This window comes from Falco cherrug, chromosome 15, assembly GCF_023634085.1.
Source record: "Falco cherrug isolate bFalChe1 chromosome 15, bFalChe1.pri, whole genome shotgun sequence".
Classification (NCBI taxonomy): Eukaryota; Metazoa; Chordata; class Aves; order Falconiformes; family Falconidae; genus Falco; species Falco cherrug.
In genome coordinates this window covers 16,861,996-16,881,148 of record NC_073711.1, presented here as the reverse complement: position 1 = coordinate 16,881,148, position 19,153 = coordinate 16,861,996, and the positions used below count along the sequence as shown (strand labels likewise).

General features: G+C 46.9%; 1 protein-coding gene across 12 annotated transcripts in view; it reads left to right on the top strand.

The window, feature by feature from the left end:
- Window positions 1-17,941, top strand: part of ATP11C (ATPase phospholipid transporting 11C) — a 60,469-nt gene extending 42,528 nt beyond the window's left edge. For 7 of the 12 annotated variants that reach the window (XM_055727146.1, XM_055727147.1, XM_055727140.1 and 4 more), the window contains 7 exons: window positions 208-267; window positions 1,330-1,457; window positions 4,008-4,143; window positions 5,977-6,042; window positions 6,878-6,981; window positions 8,464-8,617; window positions 13,258-16,789. In XM_055727146.1, coding sequence (XP_055583121.1) covers window positions 208-267; window positions 1,330-1,457; window positions 4,008-4,143; window positions 5,977-6,042; window positions 6,878-6,981; window positions 8,464-8,617; window positions 13,258-13,374 — 765 coding nt within the window. In that variant the 3' untranslated portion in view covers window positions 13,375-16,789. Of the gene's footprint in view, window positions 1-207; window positions 268-1,329; window positions 1,458-4,007; window positions 4,144-5,976; window positions 6,043-6,877; window positions 6,982-8,463; window positions 8,618-10,855; window positions 11,209-11,994; window positions 12,091-13,257; window positions 16,790-17,464 lie in introns of those variants that run through there. The other 5 variants (XM_055727141.1, XM_027800899.2, XM_055727143.1 and 2 more) reach the window with 4 other exon arrangements.
- Window positions 17,942-19,153: the final 1,212 nt, after the last annotated feature.

Below are 19,153 nucleotides of genomic sequence, written 5' to 3'. Positions count from 1 at the left end.
GGGGAATGTGAACATGACTTCTTCCAGTGCCTTCCGCAGATACCAACTACACACTGTATTAGTTTTGTGTTGGGTAGAAAACGCCTACCCTAACTTGTCTGATGCTGTAATGTCAGACACCAATGACTGATAACAGGAAAAGTTATTTGGCTTTAGACCAAGTCGTCAAGCGCTTCCCTGCTAACAGTTTGTGTTTTGTTTCCCTAGAACCTTTGCTTCATTTTACCGCAGTTTTTATACCAGTTCTTCTGTGGATTCTCACAGCAGGTAACTTCCAGTAACGTGCCTGTAAAGCCAAGATAAAAAGCAAGTGGCACAATGAGGCTTCCTAGCAGAAACTTGGCTTTTGCCTTCCTGCCTCTTCCCCAGCTTGCTTTAGAGGATGGTAGGAGCCGATCTCATTGATCAGCACCATATCTGGAGCGTATTTCTGAGACCTGTAACTGGAAAGCAAGAAATCTGCTTTCATTCCTTTCGTATCCACCACCCATAAACAGACGGACATGTTCCTGAAGTAATGAGGGGGGGTTATCTGGTTTGTCTGACCAGATTTTGCTACTTCTGCCTGCCTTAAGAGAAAAATTTTTCAAGGACTTCCTGATCTTTCCTCCTCTGCTGCATTTCCCTGCATTAAAGGTGTCTCTCAAAAGAAAGAACATTTCATTCTTTTATGCAGCCTTTAAAAAAAGACACGCGATGAGTGTCTTCAGAGCCTTGCTTAGTCCGGGCAAGCATCAGAGGGACAGATCCATGTGGTGAGTGGGTTCACGTGCTTGGAGACCAGAGCTTTAGCTTTTGTGTCAGCTTAGGGACTTTTGTGTCTATTTGGGCTCAAAAATAACGGTGAGGGGAGTAAAGGATAGGAGATAATTCTCCCTCGTCTTGGCAGAACCACTGGTGCTTTTTTTTCTTTTCTAAAAAGAAGAAGCTATAGTTCCTCTAAACAGTGTAGTCTTTGAAGAGTCACAGGAGACATCAAGTGTATTAATAGAAGCAGCAGCAGCACAAAAGCAGCTACAGAAAAGCTGTGATAAGAGCTGTTTAATCACATTTTTCTGGAGAATGAGCTGGAGATGAGACCAGCCGAGTCACAAAACTTCCCAGTGGTGGGAGTGGGGTCCTGGCCAAGCAGCCTGTAGGTGCCTTGGCCTCCCCGGCATCACATGGAGCGTGACCCCTGTCAAATGACACTGTCTTATGTGGCTGTGACAAAGGGATGAGTCTGTAGGGTATGTACAGAGGCAAGGGCTGGAAGCTTTTACTTTCTTTGTGGGGAGGCTTTTAAAGTGGAATTTCTGTCTCACTTTACTCTTTCTTCCTTTTTTAAAGCCACTGTACGATGCTGCTTATCTTACCATGTACAACATCTGCTTCACGTCACTACCTATCCTGGCTTACAGCCTCCTGGAGCAGCATATCAACATCGACACACTGACCTCAGATCCTCAGCTGTATATGTAAGTAGCACTGGACTGGGTCAGCCTCCATACAACTTGGTTCACCACGGGTTTTTTTGGTTGGTGCAGGAGTGTAGGCAGGTGTCCCTGTCCCCTGTGGGTGGTGGGGTCGCCATGAACTGCAGAAAAGGCTGTTTCTGTCCCCACTGCTTCTGTGTTAGAGCTGAGCAACGTCCTATGTACTGCCTGTTTCTACGTATTTATGATTCCTAACAGTATCTGGCCTAGCAAATTGCACTGCTGTGTCACTATAGAAAAATAAACTGTAGGTGGAATTCTTCATCTGTAGGAAAAATCAAGCTGCAGGTGTGGCCAAGACCATTCATTCGTGTTAGCTCTGAGCCGGGCAGCATGAGCCAAGCACAGGATAGAGGGTGTAATGGATGGAGGGGAGATCTAGCTTTCAGGAGGAAGAAAGATCCATTTACTTTCAGAAAGATTAATGTTTCTGAAGCCCAGCTCAGGCAGGTAGTTTCTTACCTTGTCTAGATGGATGTCCTCCCCTAGGCTTCCCCTCCACAGGCCAAATCCCCATGCCAGAGCCAGTTACCAGGGAACTCTGCTGTTTGATCCGTGCACTCCGTGGAATTTTCCGCCGTGTTGCCCAGGGAAAGGACAGTTTAAGAGGAGACTGTCTCTCTCTGATTTTCTGGTTGCTTTCTCTCCTTCCTTGGTTGCAATGTGGAGAGGCTGCAACCTCCTGGGAAGAGTCTCGGTTTCCACATCTTCCTCCCACCCGTGTCCATACACATGCGCTTGGGTGCAGCCCTTCAGCAAGGACAAGGAAGATGCTTTTTGGGGGAAGCCCCTGTTCACGTGTCGCTGTTGCTAATTCCCTTGCCTGGCCGTAAGCTCAGCACAGAGTTCACCCCTGCGGAGAGAGCCCAGGTTGGGGCTGCTTTAGCCAGTGCCCCATACAAGTCATGTCACCACCACGTGATGCTCCTCAGCCGTGGAGGAGCTGTGTGTGGCACAGCTGTGCTCGAGCCAAGAGCGATGCCTTTGCAGGGACAGCAAAGGGAATTAGCAGGTGCCTAAAGATACCATGTGAAAGTTGCTTTAGGTATAGAAAAATCAGCAGGTGCAGCAAGAGCTGCAAGGCTAGGAAGGGGCTTGGTTGCTTCTGAAGCAAGCACTCAGATCTACGATTGATTAGACCTCTGTGCTCCTCCATTGGTATGGCAAAGTGCCGCCATGTGTATTTTTAAATAAATTGGTAATGTAATATTGTGCAACATAGACCAATAACAGCCGGCCCCTGTGCATTGTGCGTGGTGGGCTGTCTGATCTCTGGGGTCTGTCCATTGAGGGAAAACAGATTAAATGTGCCGGCAGATAGCTTCAGCTTGAATATTCATGACTGCATGTGCTGCTGAGTGCAGAGTGACTGCTGTGCCTCTGCTTTACGGAGTGCTGAGTTGCTGCAGTGCAGATCTCTAGTCTGAGGCGCTGTAAAAAGCCTGTTTACGATGAGCGCTGCAGGACATAAATATGAATGCAAAACAGAGCTCGCGGTGAGGAAATTGGTTGTGTTTTCTCTCCTTGCTATAAAACCCACTTACAGTCTGGTTTCTCTGTGCTCCCTACTCATACCCAAATTGCGGTCAGTTAGAGCATCGTTGCTGCATCATCGTGCATAGGATTCAATAGGGTTTTGTTTTAGAAACTGCCCTTACAGGAGCACAGCATCACACTGGTTTGCAAGGTGCATCTTGCTGAAAATGGATGTATTGCTTTAGCAGTTAGGAAGAAAAATGAGAAAAGAATGGGTGTTTTTTGTTTTGCCAAAAACATGCTTTTATCCCCCCTTGAGTTTCAAATTTCAAAAAAAGTAATCTGAAAAGTTAACGATGCAGGAAACTTTAACTCCCTCCTGCTCTGATGGCTGCCCTGCACCCCCCAGGCTTTGTGTGTGGTCCCTGCAGAGCTCTGCCCTTAGTGCATCAGTTTGCTGCTGCTGCCTCCGTGCCAGATCTCATCCTATATTCAGGCAAGAGCCTCCTGCTACAACCCCCATGTTAAAAACACCCACCATACAATTCAGGAGGTTATTTTCAGCCTGTGCAAAAACCCCCACGGCTTCCAGGAATGGGACTCGCAGAGCTTTTCTCAAAGACAGAGTTTGTGCATTCAGCAAAAAGAGGGAAACACACCATGGATTCGCTGCATCTGGTACAGCTCTTTAGCATTGCCCCACTTTTAAAATTCAGCGGGCGATGTCAGATACCGTGGGCGGTGCAGGGGCTGCGGGAGAGGCTCAGGACAGCGTTACAGCTCTTCGCCTTGGGCTGCCTTGGATTCTAATCCAAGTTACCTAGAGGAGAAGGACAAAAGACATGAATGTGCTGAACCTCTTACAATTTCTCGTGACTGGCAGCTGCATACGGCATATGTTGTGTGTGTCCTGTACGCTGCCAGATATTTGTCTTTCACCTCCTTGTCTCCTACAGCGAGGGCTTGCTCCAGAGCCCACTGATCACCTGGTGCAGGGGGCTTTGTAGCACGTCCTAATCATGACAGTGATGTTCTTGTTACTCTGTCTCTTGGCAGGAAGGTTTCAGATAATGCAATGCTGCAGTGGAGGCCATTCCTGTACTGGACCTTTCTGGGCGCCTTTGAAGGACTTGTGTTTTTCTTCGGGGTTTATTTTCTTTTTCAAAATTCATCGTTGGAAGATAATGGAAAGGTAACACCACCAAAAAAAATATTAATGAGTGTTTCTTCTGTGCATTGCCTCTTTTATATGCCTGCAGGAAATATCTGCACGCTTAATCTGTGCAATGTGTCTCAAGTCTTGTCCGATGGTGTAGCCTTGCTTATGGTGTGATTCTGCAGCAAACGCTTGAAATAAAACATTTTTCAAAATCGCCATGGAGACAGGGCAGGGCTGGTTATACTCACTAGGTAAAATAACTAGTCTTACACACAGCTTTATTACAACCCAATGAGCTTTGCACAGTGCTCTTCCACTCCTCTGCATGGTCTCAGGCATTGGCCCAGGGTGGGAGCGGTGTCCATCCTTCCCTCCAGTGTGCCACGTGAAATTCAGCACACGTTTGGCTGGTTACAAGCAACTGAAATAGCCCACCTTTATAAGATGCTGCTGCTTAGCACAGACAGATGCAGGGCTGCTTGTGTGCTGTGCCTGCTCCAGGGTGTGATTTCTGCCTCCCTTTGCAAGGGGGGGACGCTGGTGCTGGGGTTTTGCTGCTCTTTCTTGGCCGGCGTAAGTTCGCACCGCTGTCGGAACGAGCAGGCTGATCTTCCCCTGCTGCCCGCTCTCTCGTGCCTTGTGTTGGGACAAGTGCTTGCATCGCCACGTGGGCAAGGTGTGGGTGCTACTCCGGGTGATCTTACATAGAAAGGGGGCGGGGGGGGCAAGATTAATTTTTTTCCCCGTTTTTTTTACTTTTCCTTTTTTCATTTTGCTGGTTAACTTGAGTACAGAGCAAAGCATTAGTGCAGTGCGTGGTGGACTGGGCTGTCTCAGTACCCCTTCTGCACGGGCGTGTGCAGTGTGTTATCAGATCTCAGCTGGTGGAAAACTTCATTACACCATCACTTGTGAACCTTGAAAATACCTTAGCTTTTTTTAGTGGCTAACACTTGGAAAAAAGCTGATGAAACTTAATGTATGTGTATGCAAACGTTGCATCAATGCCAACATTTATGGCCCCAGATAGATGCAGTCAAGCCCGTGTATTGTAGATTCAGTGCTTTTTTGTATTTATAGCCATTCTGGATGTATTTGAATAAAACATGAAGCACTGATACATTCTGCAAATGCCTTCGGAGGTCAAGTCTATGTGGCACTAAAATAAGATCTGTGGTTATGTCCTGTTTTGTAAACACTTATGCCTGTAAGAACTGCTACCAGCAATTGTTCATAATATCCATGTGTGTTTGATTGACTCCTTTTTCGCTCTTATTGACTTTAATTTTTTTGCATTTTTTGAAAACTTTTACATTTCACTTTCTGTTTTAATGTATGCATTCAGATCTTGACAGCCTTTGGTAAGCATCCCTCCCATTCATTGCCATCATTTGGACTTATATACAGTATCTGCTTTTCTTTGTTGTGCATAGTCACTAGTATCTGCAAACCAAACCCGATGGAAAAATACCCATTGGTGCATTCTGCAAATGGGACTAAAACAAGATGATGAGCAGAGGTGTTGCAAGAAAGCAGAAACTGAGTAAATTACCAAGAAATCATGAAATACAGGTGGTCCAATGACTTGTATCCTCGATCGACATTGCTGTTAGTAGGAGGTTGTACCTGTCACCGTCCCAACTCTGGGTCACCCGTCTGTGTGGCACTGCATGGCACAGGGTAGTGTAGCGGGAGGCGAGTCTTGCGGGGTGCCTGGCGCCTCTCTGAGCATCAATCCCCTGTAGCAGTCGCTCCATCCCGTCCTTCCCTTCCGCGCCCTGCTTGCACCCCTGTCCTCATTGTTGTTTCTGTGCCTCTCCAAGGAGATGGACTGAGGCACTTGTGGCAATGTAACCTATTTTTCAGGTTTTTGGGAATTGGACCTTTGGGACGATTGTTTTCACCGTGCTGGTGTTCACCGTCACTCTGAAGGTTAGGATCTTCCTTCCTTTTTTCAGTCACTTACACATGCATTGGAAAATGACTGCGATATGTGCTGTAAAATCATGCAGTAAATGTGTTGGAAGATGAAGTTTCTATGACTCTGTTTCCCAGCACACTTAAATCTTCTGTTCTTCCACAGAGGCAAAATTTGCTTGTCGACCACTGTCGTTCTTGTAGCCTGTGGTCTGTATTCTTGGGCTGTGCTGGTCTAGAAGTATTTATGGTTTGGTTAAATTCCTATTTTTTGCGCTCTTTTGAGAACTCTAGTTGGTTATGGTTGTTTTTTCCCCACACTTTCACTCCTTGGCATTCAGCTGCAGCAAGAGGAGAGGAGCAATGGAGAACCTGGGTTTGTCCACCTTGTTTTAGGCATGGTTAAGCACTGGAGGGACCCCAAACGCACATCTGTCAAATAATAATAGCACATCTGCTTTGTTTCGCAGAGCTTTCTAGAACAAACGGTTTGTGTAGGACCTTACAAAAGGCCTTTTGTGTTTGGTTCGGGACAGCAGGTGGTGGCAGGAGGCAATTACAGTCCCTGTAACCCTTAGACATTTTCTTCCTGTAGCATCAGAGGTTGCATCAAATTCAATCTATTAAAAAGTGTCAGTTACAATTAGGAACTTGCTGTTTCCCTGTTGATATTGTGTCAATCTGTAGCTATTGAATCTGGTACACATACACAGAGAGGTAGCTGTTTGGAGAACCTTCAACCTTAATGTGAAACCAGTCTGAAATTTTGTATAAATACAATCAAATATACCCTGCATCTAATGTATGTTCTGCCTTTATTTTTTTTATAATTTCTTTTTTGTTCACGCAGCTGGCATTAGATACCCGATTCTGGACGTGGATGAACCACTTTGTGATTTGGGGCTCCCTTGCCTTCTATGTGTTTTTCTCATTCTTTTGGGGAGGAGTCATTTGGTAAGTGTCTTTTTCTTCTTTCCATGGTGCTTCCTTAGGGGAATGCCCAGCACTGGCTTTGCTGGGGTTGTGGCCGCAGCATCCCCTTGTTTGGGCTACCCAAAGATTTACGGGTGTGTGCAGCCATGCTCCTTTCTCTGCCAGGGAGGGAAGGCATGGTATTTCCATCCAATGCCCATAAAAGCTGGTGCTGGAAGAGGGCTGTTGCATGATGAGATGTGTTCGAGGAAGTCTGTCAGCCTGCCGAAGGCGTAGCCTGAAAGCAGATCGTGCCCTGGTCGCCATCCAGGTGCTCGGCTTTGGCAAGAGGTGGTTTGCTTTTCTGCCCGTGGGGTCGTTTCTGGTGCTGAGGCCCTCGTATTCACTGGGAGCTGCTGGGGCAAATATCTCAGGATCTCTTTGTGCATGTGGATGGGAAAGAACGGAAAAATTGATGGTGGAAAGAATCTCGGTGATACAGAAGGAAGGAACAGATGAAGCAGGTTCAGAGCAAGGGGACCAGCACTCTGGGGCAGCTTAAGAGGGAGAAATAAGCAGGAGAAAGTGCAGATCCTGCTGCTGAAATCCTGGATCTGAGGAGAAGAAATTCTCATTGATTTGAACATGACCAGGATTTTAGGCTTGATGTCTTGCAAGAGCAGGCAAGTGATAGTACATCACAAATACTAGTTTTTCCCATGCTGGAGTAGACATTCATGTCGACATTTACGGCAGGCAGCATCTCCCGTTTTGCACCTTTGCTTTCCCATGGGCTAGTGCCGAGGGGTATTGGCTTGATCCTTGACCCAGCAGCCTGCTAATAAAGATGCGGACCTGATTTAAATATTTTAATTGGTGGTCGTGGGCTTTAACTCTTCATTGTTCCCGACCAGCAGATTTAGATCTGTGATCTAGCCAGGTCTCTGTGTTGAAATGTGTGAGTTTTCTGCTGGTGTGTTTAACTTGCCCAATATTTTTGAGCTAATGCTAAGCAACAACTGCCTTGGGATCCTTGTCATCAGTTATTTATGAGTCATTTTTCAGCTGCATCTGTCTGTTCCCCTCCATCATTGAGGGAGGAAGAGGCAAATAATCCGCTGGGACCGAGATCTCCACCATCAAAAGCAAATCGGAAGCTGGAGCAAAGTCCAGCGTTGAAATAAAATGATTTGATTTTTGATAAGGTGAATAGTTCATCTTTCAGTCATAGCAGCAAAATTCAAACCCCCCCTTCCCAACCCGAAATGAAAGGGGTGCTGAAGGTGCAAAATACATTGTGTACAGTGAAAGTACAGTCCTCCAGAGCAAGCACAGCTGGAGGCAACAGATGCGTTGGGAGAAGGATGGGCAGTTGAAAGAATAGATGTGTTTCTGTGCAGACTGTATCCATCTCCTTCTGAAAAGGAGGCGTTACTGCTAATAGTTTGATCTGAATCTACCTGTGATTCTGACCATCTCGAAATTTGCGTTAACAAGAATTTCTTTGTATCCTTTCTTTTTCAGGCCTTTCTTGAAGCAGCAAAGAATGTATTTTGTATTTGCCCATATGCTGACTTCAGTTTCCACGTGGCTGGCAATAATTCTCCTGATCTTTATCAGCCTTTTCCCAGAAATTCTTCTGATAGTTTTAAAAAATATAAAAGAGAAAAATCATCAGGTAAGGAACAAGATGATGTATCGCACGGTATTTTTAGGAAGACCTCTCTTATTCTTAAGCACCAGCTGAACATGTAAGAGTACCATATACCACTTGCATCTCCAAGGAAGGCTTTCTAGAGTCTTGTCGTGCTCTTTCACATGCCAGAAATACCAAGCAGCTCCTCTAAAAATACCGCCTAGATCTGTAGCCAGGAGAGACTCAGCCCGTGCCTTTCCTTAGTTGCCTTCAGTGGATGGAAACCTGCCATCTCTTATAAAAGCACCTTATCCCTTTTCCAACCTGCACTGATCGTCAAACCCACCATACTGTGTCCTGAAAAAATGTTTTTACATCAAACAACGCACCCATGATGTTCCCCTTAGGCATGTCCTCAGGTGCACAGGCAACAGGGTCAGGTCTTGTCACGTTTTCCCACCCCCCCCATAGTACCTGGGTCTCACGCTGTGGTGTTTGCCTCGGTGTCCAGCTCTCCTGGAGAGCAGTTGGGTTCCTTAGCAGCTTTCCTCCACGGCTGAGGAGGAGGGCTCGTTTTAGAAGTGCAAACAGTCTCCTACAAGTTTTTGTCACTCCTGCGAGTGGTGAACGCCAGCACTGCCAGGTCACGACGCACGCTGTGCTGAGACCCCTGCCCCTTGCTCTCTGCTCGCCCAGAGGCACCCAGCATCCCCGCAGCACTGTCCCCCCGGGCAGCCCCTGCTCACCCCAGCCGTGCCGCCCCCCGCAGCCCCTCTCTGCCCCCGCGATGTCGGTGAGCCCTGCCTCGTGTTGCCAGCCAGCCCTGCCCTCTTGCCGTCAGGTTTACGTGTCCTTAGGCAGCGGTCAGGCACAGCCCTAGGGACACGGGGCAGCACTGCCAGCACCCAGCAGGTGCTGGTGCCGCGCCTTTGGCCAGGGTGGCTCCCCAGCAGGTGGCCCGAGCTATCCATCACTCTGCCCGGCAGCACGGCTGCAGGGTTTGGCCGACACAGAGGTGGCTTCTGCCCTGCCAGCTGTGCCCCGGGCCAGCACCGTGTACCGGCAATGCCCAGCCGGTCCGGCCATGTCCCAGCAAACCACGGGATGACATCCCAAATGCTGAGGTTCAAAACGAGCTTCTCTCCTCGAAGCTCTTCTATCCTGCGAGGTTTCAGTGCCCTCCCCTTGTCTGGGAAAACTTGTTGTCTTTGGTTCTTATTTAAAATTGGTGATTGTCTTACTTAAAAAAAATATATATCTTCAATGAAGTAGTAGAAATTTTCCTCTCCCATAACATTTGACGTACAAGCTTGACCCCAGTATCAGTGAAGTAAAACATGTATCTGCAAGACAAAAAAATCCCACCAAACCGTTAAAGTTGAAAACAATAGAGATGGTAAAAGAAGTATAGTTGAATTCTTTGAAGCTCCACGTAATTTCTTCCAGTTAAATATGATTTCGTAGTTTCTAGCTTGATGCCCCTGTTGAATAGGCTGGGAGCAAGCCACTCTGAGCTGTGGGCGTAGGACAGCTTGAGGATGGTGCCGTGGGGGTTTCTGAGCTCCAGCTCAGCTCACCTGAGAGATGACCCATTCTTGCCTTCAGCTGTTGGCCAGAAGATCCATTCCCCCGTGCAATACCTTCTTCCAAGAGCACTTTATGTGCATTAAAAAAAGGCTCTTGTGAAATCATTTAGCAAAGCAAAGTAAGTGTCAACTAGAAAAGGCGCTTTGTATGTGCATACCAAACTAAATACAGGCTGAGCCATATTTAAATGTACATTTTGAGTAAGAGGTCTGGATGTCTGCGTCGGCAGTCAGACACCAAAGTCAGTCACCTAATTTGCAAAGGCATCTGAGACCAGGTAGATGATTTCAAATCAAGACCTTTTTTGAGAACTCTGACCTTAATATTGGAAAAATAACCCCCAATCATCAGTTTCCCAAGGGGAGCATGAAATGAAAAACAAGGTTAGGGATGGTATGTAGGCGCCTGAACCCCCGGCTTGGCAGCTGAGGCTCCCATCTGGAAGGGGAGGATGGACTGAGGCCAGGTCAGTGGGTGTTTGCCCTTGACCTCAATGGGACCAGGTTTCACCCCGAATTCTCTATATAACACTTCGCATTGCCTCTGCTCAGTCTTGATTAAATTTTCTGTGTGGAAATGCATTTTTTTATTTTTTAATTTTTTTTACTGCAAGGCGCATTTGTGTTTTCCTTGGTTTCTGCCTTTCTCTTTCTTGTACTGCAATTTTCTGTCTTTTGTGCTGTTGTGAACTAGGTAACGAAGCGCCTTCCTTCCTCAGGAACATCCACTATCTTCATGCTTTCTCAAACTTCCAGCAATCACAGCTTTTCTTGGAGTGAATAAGGTGATTCCCTTTCTGAGTCACTATGTGTTGCTTGCTCTACTGCTTTTTTCTTCCTTCTAATGCCTGAAACCCCAAGTTTAGAATTGCTCACCCAGCAAAACCTTGCTTGCCCCCCAGCTTTTGCTTTTATTTAAGTCTTTTGCTTAAGTATTTCGCCTGCCTCTTCCCCTTTGGTCTCCAGATGCACCTCAGGTGGGTGAGCTGGTCGTGCTGGGGATGCCCATGCGAGGTGGGTGTGACCGATGCTGGTTACGCTGTCCTCGCTGTAGCTTTGTGTGTCAGTGGGCTAGGTACAGGCTTCTCCGAAGTGTGGGACAGGGCGGACTCGATGCAGATTGTCCTCTGGATGCCGTGTCAAACAGCTCAGGCTTGTTTGATCCAGAAGGAGCTCCCCAAGTGCCCATCTTGCCCAGTCCGTCCCACGTGTTAGTGCTATGTTGTTCTTTGTACAAGTGAATAAGCCACTACACTCAACCCCCATGGTGAGGGATGGTGTGGGACTTGCTGGCTGTGGGGGTGGTGGGGCTACCCCACAGCAAAGTGCCTGGAATACGTGTCCCTAGCACTTGGTTTCACTGCAGATTTCCAGTATTGGAATCATAGAATTATTTAGGTTGGCAAAGACCTTTAAGATCGAGTCCAACCGTTACCCCAGCACCGCCAAGCCCACCACTAAACCATGTCCCTAAGCCCCACATCTGTGCGTTTATTAAGCACCTCCAGGGATGGCGATTCCACCACAAAACACCAGTTACGGGGAAGTCGAGGATGGTTTCCTCCTCCCTCAGAAACACCTGTAGCATAAACCTCCAAGCCCGAAGTTAACCATTTCGGGAAGCAGGGCTAGTTTCTGAATACCTACTGTGCCTCCTGCACTGCAAAACCCAGCCAGTATTAATCACCGTGGTGTTTAGGGACCGTGTATTACTCCATCCTTTTTATGACATGACTTAGCTGTAAAAAGGTGTGTGTATGTCTTATGTTGTTCAACCGTTAGGCAGGGGCGAACGTCGCGTGTGCTATAAGTCTCTTTGCCTCGCTGTTGCAGAGCAGCAGGAAGGCACCTGATTCATTGTCGGCCAGACCTTCTGTCAGACCACTTCTTTTAAGAACGTTCTCAGATGAGTCTAATGTGTTGTAACAGGTACCCTGTCCGAAAGAGTTGGGATGGTGTTAAAAATTAACCAAATGTAACCCCCCCTCAAATCAATTAAATTATGGTTCTTGTAATCCTCTTGACTATCGGTGTGGGGCACCTGTCCTTGTGGAATGGAGATGCAATGCTTGGGATGCATTTTAATTTGGGGATGTTGTGCTATCCAACCTCCTCGGAATCCTGTGTGTGTATGGATCTTCTCAAACAGAAATGTTTTGCAGTATTTAAACAAATCTTTCAATAGAACTGATACTTTAATATTAACAGAAATCGTAATCCGAGAATGCAGTCGGCGACTCGTGCTAACAGCAGTTGTAAAACCTAATGCTGATGTATTTACAGCAAAGTATTCAAATTTCAGCTATTAAAATGATTCCAGTATTGCATCTGATTTGTACCAAAATCCCTTTTTCTAGGGTGCATGCAGTTCTGTCAGGTAGAAACAAGTACAGTTTAATTCATCTGCATAGGTTGAAACTAAACACATGTACTTGTTTACGTATGTCAACATATGGTACGGCAGGTATGTCTCAGTGTCTGTATGTATATACGCACACAGAGAGCATCCTAGTACAAGTTTACTTGATTTTAAACATCGTAGTAAGCCGATAGCAGAATAAAAAAGTAAAAGTGCCTAACTGAATTCACAGTTTTGCTTTTTGGTGAGATGTCACGTAGCTGTGTGGTGTCCGCTGCAAACTTAAACCCGCAAATTTTCCGCAGACCTCTCCTACCTTTGTACCCACACCTGCCTGTAAAGAAAGCGGCAGGTCCAACAGCCAGGCTTGCCAGACCTCCAGTGCATCTGGTGTAAACCCTGAGCAGCCGTTCGTTCCCCACAGACGTTAGGTGGTGCTCTCCGCTACCATATACTGGTGCGGGAGGTGGCTGGACTGGGGCAGAATGGAAGATGATGGGGCCAGCCAGGCAGATGCTATTTTTAGACTTCATGCAGTATTTTGCAGATTGCGCAAATTGATTTACCGTGCTGTTACGTGGTTGTGAATGACGTTTGGCACTTTTATCATGGGCTAATGATGATTCTTCTCCTATAAAATTTTAAGTATTTTTTTCTAAAAATAACACAGGAAAAGGTTATGAATTTGGGAATGTAATAATTGCAATACATGTGTGTTCTCCTTCTGATTTTTGCAGACTGGCCCCTTTGATCTGCCTATGCTAGTCTCATACAAACGTATAGAGAATGGTTATGTGAAGACTGAAGATGCTGTTACTAATTTGTCAGAAAAATATCCTCTCAGGATACTTTAAAGTGCTCCATAGAAACACTGCATATTGTGATGCTCTAGGAAAAAAACTGTGGGTTTAACCTAACATTCTCTTTAGTATTACCAAGTACAGTGAGCAGCCATGCTGATAAAGCAGTAGCCAGGGCACCAAACCCACGGTGCCCGTTTGTCTTTGGTCTTGTGGCTTCCCCACCCCCCAGGAAAAAAAAATAAAATGCCAAATTCGATGTCATGGGAGGCTGCAAAAGCATCTTTAGGAGTTCATCCCAGACAGCATGAATTGAAGTGCAGGAGAGCAATGCCAGCCCCGTTTCACGCGGGGGCTTCCTCTGCCCCCTGCAGATCTGTCCAAGAGCAGCAGAGAGCTGCTGAAGTCTCTTGCTGTGCCTGACCAAAGAAGTAGCACAGACTTTAAACCCAGTAACAGCCCCCTCCGGCTCCCCGAAAAGACGCAGAAGCTGGATGCAGCCCTGCGAGCATCTTGCCTGGTGCTGGGGCTGCCCCCTCCCAGCAATGGGTCGCCAGGTGCACGCTGCAGAAATACTTGAAAATTTGGGAGAAGTCTTTGCTGACAGTACGAAGCATTCGGTTGCGTGTCCCTCCTCTGGGTACAGCTGGAAGCGGTCTGTGGTCCGTCTGCAGCGGTGGTGCCCGTGCAGAGACCCACAGTGCTGGGAAGCACCTGAACATCCTCCCGCCACCAGTTTGCTGATGGTTTATTCCTGATGGAGGGTGAAGAAAAGGTCGTTTTTTCCCTTGTATTGTGGCTGCTTGTGATGGAAGAAAGCTTTCGGGGGGGAAGAAAGGAATCTCAAAAGCTGGGCTGTGCCAGACTTGCCGCCGCTTTGCCCAGGCTCCCTGTGGTTGTGCTTACGTTACTGCGCTGTGCAGTTGCTTCAACACTTTAAAGGCCTGAGTGACTGTGCAGTCCTTGGATGATCCCAGGGACCTGTGCCTGTAAACCTGCAGGCATATAAAACTGCATCTTGAGTTATTTGCACTAAGAAAAAAAGAAGCCAGTTTAAAAATAAAAGGAATAACATGAACCTGATTTCACGTTACACTTTATTTGGTTTTTAAATTGGCATGTTCTTTTGAAATCTACCTGTACCATGGTCGTGGGAACTTTTCTCTTTAGGTTGTGCACAGCAGAGGTGAGATGCCTGACTTTTGATATTTTTTTTTTCTCTGATGCTTCATATGTGGAAAAAGCAGCTTTTTTGTTGCGTGAAGTCGTAAGCAGTGATGGAGCACCCTGTGTGCCACCTCCGGCTGGTGTGAAGGTGCCCCCTTGTGCTGGAATCCCCTGGCCCCGGCACCCTGCAGGACAGTGAAGAGGAACCGCTGTGAGAAGCGTTCGGGTCTCATTTCAGAAGTAACAAGCTCCATGCTGCGGCTGGGGTTTGGCTGCCGCTCACTCAGGCTTTGTGTCACTCACGTGCAAAGAAACAATTCGGGACTAGATGGAACATTCCCTTCATCAAATTTTGCTGAACCGTGGACTATTAATTTTTGGAAGAATTGAGTCTTGCGCTCTGGCTGCCATCCCTGAGGTCCGTCTTTGGTGGATGCAGGATGCGGATCAGCTGCAGGCAGATGCTGGCATGCATTGTAAGGACTTTGCAATGGGCCTTAGCCGAGCGGGAAAGGGGTGTGCACAGTCCCGATGGCCGGTGGCTGCTCTTCGATCACCCAGCATGGGAGCGGACGTATGGACAGGACCACTGTATTATACACGCTGCACTGGCCTCAACGCAAATGGTGTTTGTCAGCACCATGTTAGCAACTGCGGCTCAACTCCTTGCTGCATGCAAGTAAGGAGCTGCACTTCCAGCATGTGTCCCATGGGCAAAGCTTTTTCATTCCCCTCCCCCCCCCCCCCCCCCCCTTTCCCTAGCTCATTTCACGGACCTAGAATTCAACTTGCAGACCTTGTCCCGTTCTCAACTTTTCTTGCTAAGATGTGGTGCCTACAGATGAAGTATACAATGAATACAGCGACGATACACACTCTATATGCCAAATCTAACCTTTCTCCTTAAATATACAGTTGCTGACTTGTGTTTACATAACCTTTAAAATGTGGGCGCTGAAATGCCTAATTCCTGTGATTCAAAACCATTCCAAGCCTGAATGGTCCAAGCCTGACCCTTGCTTCTCCGTTTGTTTTGTGTTGTACTCTACCCCTGGGGTCAAAGTCTGTTCCCGTGAAATTCCGCTGGAGGTTTTGCTGGTGATGTTAGTGGGAACAGGGCAAAGCTTGCCATGTGTGTGTGAACTGTCTGAATAAAGCCACTTAAACAGGCTGATTTCTGCAGCCTGTTTTAAGGTGGAGCCTTCTGAGAACCGGAGTCTTTCTCTTCCCGTTTCCAAGTGTCCTGTCTCAGGATGGAGCAAGCCATTGCAATAGCTATATGTTCAAACCCAAGGCATGTGTGCTGACCGATGGGTTGGAATTAACGTGAAATGTCTTGAATAGGAGCTCTTTGGGGAAGGTGCAGGGGTTTTTTTTGGGGGCTTGGCTCTTCAGCTAGTACACTGGTGTAGTGCTGGGGATGCCAGGACAGCAAGCTGCCCTGCACCTGCAGCGGTGGTGCTGATCCTCATCGTTCAGCAATGGCAGAAGTGAAATTCCTGTTGCTGTGGATGACTTGTGAAATCACAGGAAACAGGAGATCCCTTTTGGGGATGGAAAAGGGAAGAAAAAGGAGGAAAAAGCGGTGTTAGTAACCGTAAGGTGTAAGCCTAGAGGCTGCTGCAGTGGCAGTAATCCGACAGTGATGCTCGGGTTGTCCATGTACCGTAGTCTACACTGCACTGTTACAGTGCTCGTTAGTGAGCTAAAAGGTCAGTACAGGCTTCTCGGTGGAAAAACTTGAAGGAAAAAAGGCTGGGTTTTTTTCATAATAACTTGTTGAAGTTTAATCACTGGCTAGTGACACTGAAAGATAAGAAAAGTGATTAAGATTCCCTCTAAAACTGGTATGTGGTAACAGAGGAACTTGGTGTAGTCATAGCTACTTCTGAAAAACTAATCCTAATCATTATGAGAATATTACAAATGACTTGGAATTGCATAAAAGCGTAAAATTGAATTTGTATACACACAGTTGAAAAACTTACCTAATACTGCACCATTTATCCAATTTCCCAGCTATGGATTTTTTTAAAAAAACATATAGTATTTAGAAAGTGTAAATTATATACAGGCAATGACAAGATACATTTTCAGCTTCTTGAAAAAAAAAAAAAAAAAAAAAAAAGACTGCAACCTTACATTTTTTTCACTTAAATGCAATTTTATACATTTCTGTTGCTTTATATAAAGGAAATTGAATGTGAATGTTACCTTTTATGAATGCAACTTGCTCTTTTTTCATTACAGAAACTTTTGTTTGAAGTAATCAATAAACTTTGGTATGTTGTTCTGATTAATACGTATTGTCTGTTGCGTCTCCTTGGATGCTCTGAGGAAACAGATTATAACGTGGGCTTTTCCAAGGCTGCACTTGGTTCTCTGTCCATTGGCATTTTTGCTGGGGAGTAGATGATGCCAGCAAGGGCGTGCTGGCCTTACTGACACGGAGCAGCATTTGCCTAAGGAAGTACTGGTTGCCTCTCATGGATTTTTAGTTTTCCAGCAAGGTATTAGCAATTCTGCTGGTAACAGCTCCTGCATGTAGCTGGCCTACGTGTTCTAAACACATTTTCCTCAAAAATAATGTCACGTTAAGGAAGTGAGTCCTGTGAATTAAGTGAATAAATTGATTTAACTTCATAGAAGAGCTGACCTCAGAGCTTTAGCTGACTTTTCGGAACTGGCTATAAAAAACCGCAGGTCCGCATACCCGACATCCATATGTTCCTGATGCTGTGCATTGGTTCTGTGTGTTGTGGCTAGCTGTAATAAATGAGTATTTTTTTTTTTAATTCAAAGTCTAGAGGTACGCAAATGAGGATTATTCCGTGGTTTGTAAAGTGCTTGGTGCTGGTGAAGTTCAGGCCAGATATTGCATTGATGAAATTCCAGCAATGCAATGAAACTTAAAGCAAGAGTCACAGTGTTTGTATAATACACCAGAAAAATAGACTTAATTTTTTTTTATTTTTAGGGCATGGATCTGATTCAGACTGAAGTGTTTGTAATGAAAAACTGACACTTTGAAAAATTCTGTTTTGGCTGCTTCGATCTCTTCAGCTCCCATCAGCCACCGGAGGACAGATGGCTGTGCTATTTAAAACAAACTATAACCTTTAAGAAGCGGCTTGTACTATTGGAAACCAGATACACGCGTTGAGAATCTTAATAGCCTGAGTGAGTGATAGTGAAAATCATCTGAAGAGCTGGAAAGGGTTTTACTCTGAGCTGGCTACCCAGGCTGACGGGACAGAAGAAGTCAATGTAAGCGATGGGAGTCAGCCGTGGTCACCCGGTATTTCTGAGAGCACCGAATTAGCACCAAAGCACCCACATGGCCCTTCATGTTAGAAGGGTGAAGCCATGTCATTTTATAAGGTGCTTTTTAACAAGGACAGCAGTTTTTTTAAAGGTCAGGCTGTTGGCTTGTGAGGGCTCTAGGCACACTGGAGGGGCTGCGGTGTCCCCGTCCCACCCTGCTCCCCCGCAGCTGCTGTGGGAGGGGATGTAGCCGCGGAGTCCTGGCAGCTGGGATCGGGTTTTGCTTCCTAGATCTCCATGTCTGGGGATAACCTGCTCGGCTGGAAAACGCACCGTGGCCTGCAGAGAGGGTGTGTGTGCACCTCTGCGTTCCCTTCCAAAGCCGGGCGCTAACAACAACCAAGGCAGGTCTGACTGAAGCAGGGAAAAAGTGAGAGTGGGAGAGCAGCGTGGAGTCCTTTCTGTTTTTCAAATTGACATAGCAGGTGACATAAAACCCTGGTCCTGATGAAATCGGTGCAGGCTTAACTGGCTTCAGTGGGGCTGGGATTTCTGCCGGGCGAGGAGGCTCTGCTCCTCCTGGGCCAGCTGGGAACGAGCCCACGCTGGACAACCCCCTGGGTCGGGGCTGGTGCTGCCTTGTGCACGTGAAATCCTCCTAAAATCCCTGTTTATGAAAACCAGCCAGAGCTGAATTACTCTTCTGCACAATTACTTTGATGTCACTCTGCTTATTCCAGAGGTGAGCAATTCCCTTCAGCATCAGTTTGACTCCAAACAATGTTCAGCCAGCTTTGTTTTTCCAGTTCTCAGCACCACCCTAACAAAAATAAAAGCCCTTCTGTCCCGTTTTTCCCGTGTATGGAAGACCAGGCGGCTGCTGCCCACCGCAGCTGGGGCTCAGGGCTGAGCAGGGGGCACGGAGCAGATGTGTGGCTGAGGAGAGGATCAGTGGAGGAATTGCCTGTAAGAGCTGATGGGGCTAATGTGATAGTGGGGCAAAAATGCTTGCAGCAGCCTTCCAGGTGGTGTAGCAGAAAAATAGGATGTTGGCAAGCCAGGGAAAAACATTGCGGTGGTCAAGCCCTGAAGTGATGAGACCAGGGCTGAATCCTGGAGAAATGATCTGGCACCTGCAGGACTGTGTGTGAGGGCTGGGACCGGGGGCTGAATTGAGGATGACAAGTCAAATGGCCCTATTTAACCAGAAGCTTCTCCCTGGCAACTAGCAGAAGAGGAGTGTTTCTGAAGGAGAGACTAGGAGATGGGATGGACTGAGCTGATGGTAACAGATGGGCATTTCTCTGGACACTTTCTGAAGCCTCTCACCGAGCATATCTCCAGCGATGCGGTGGGGCTGGAGCAGCCACAGCTGGACTCACCGCTGGCCCTTGCTGCCTGC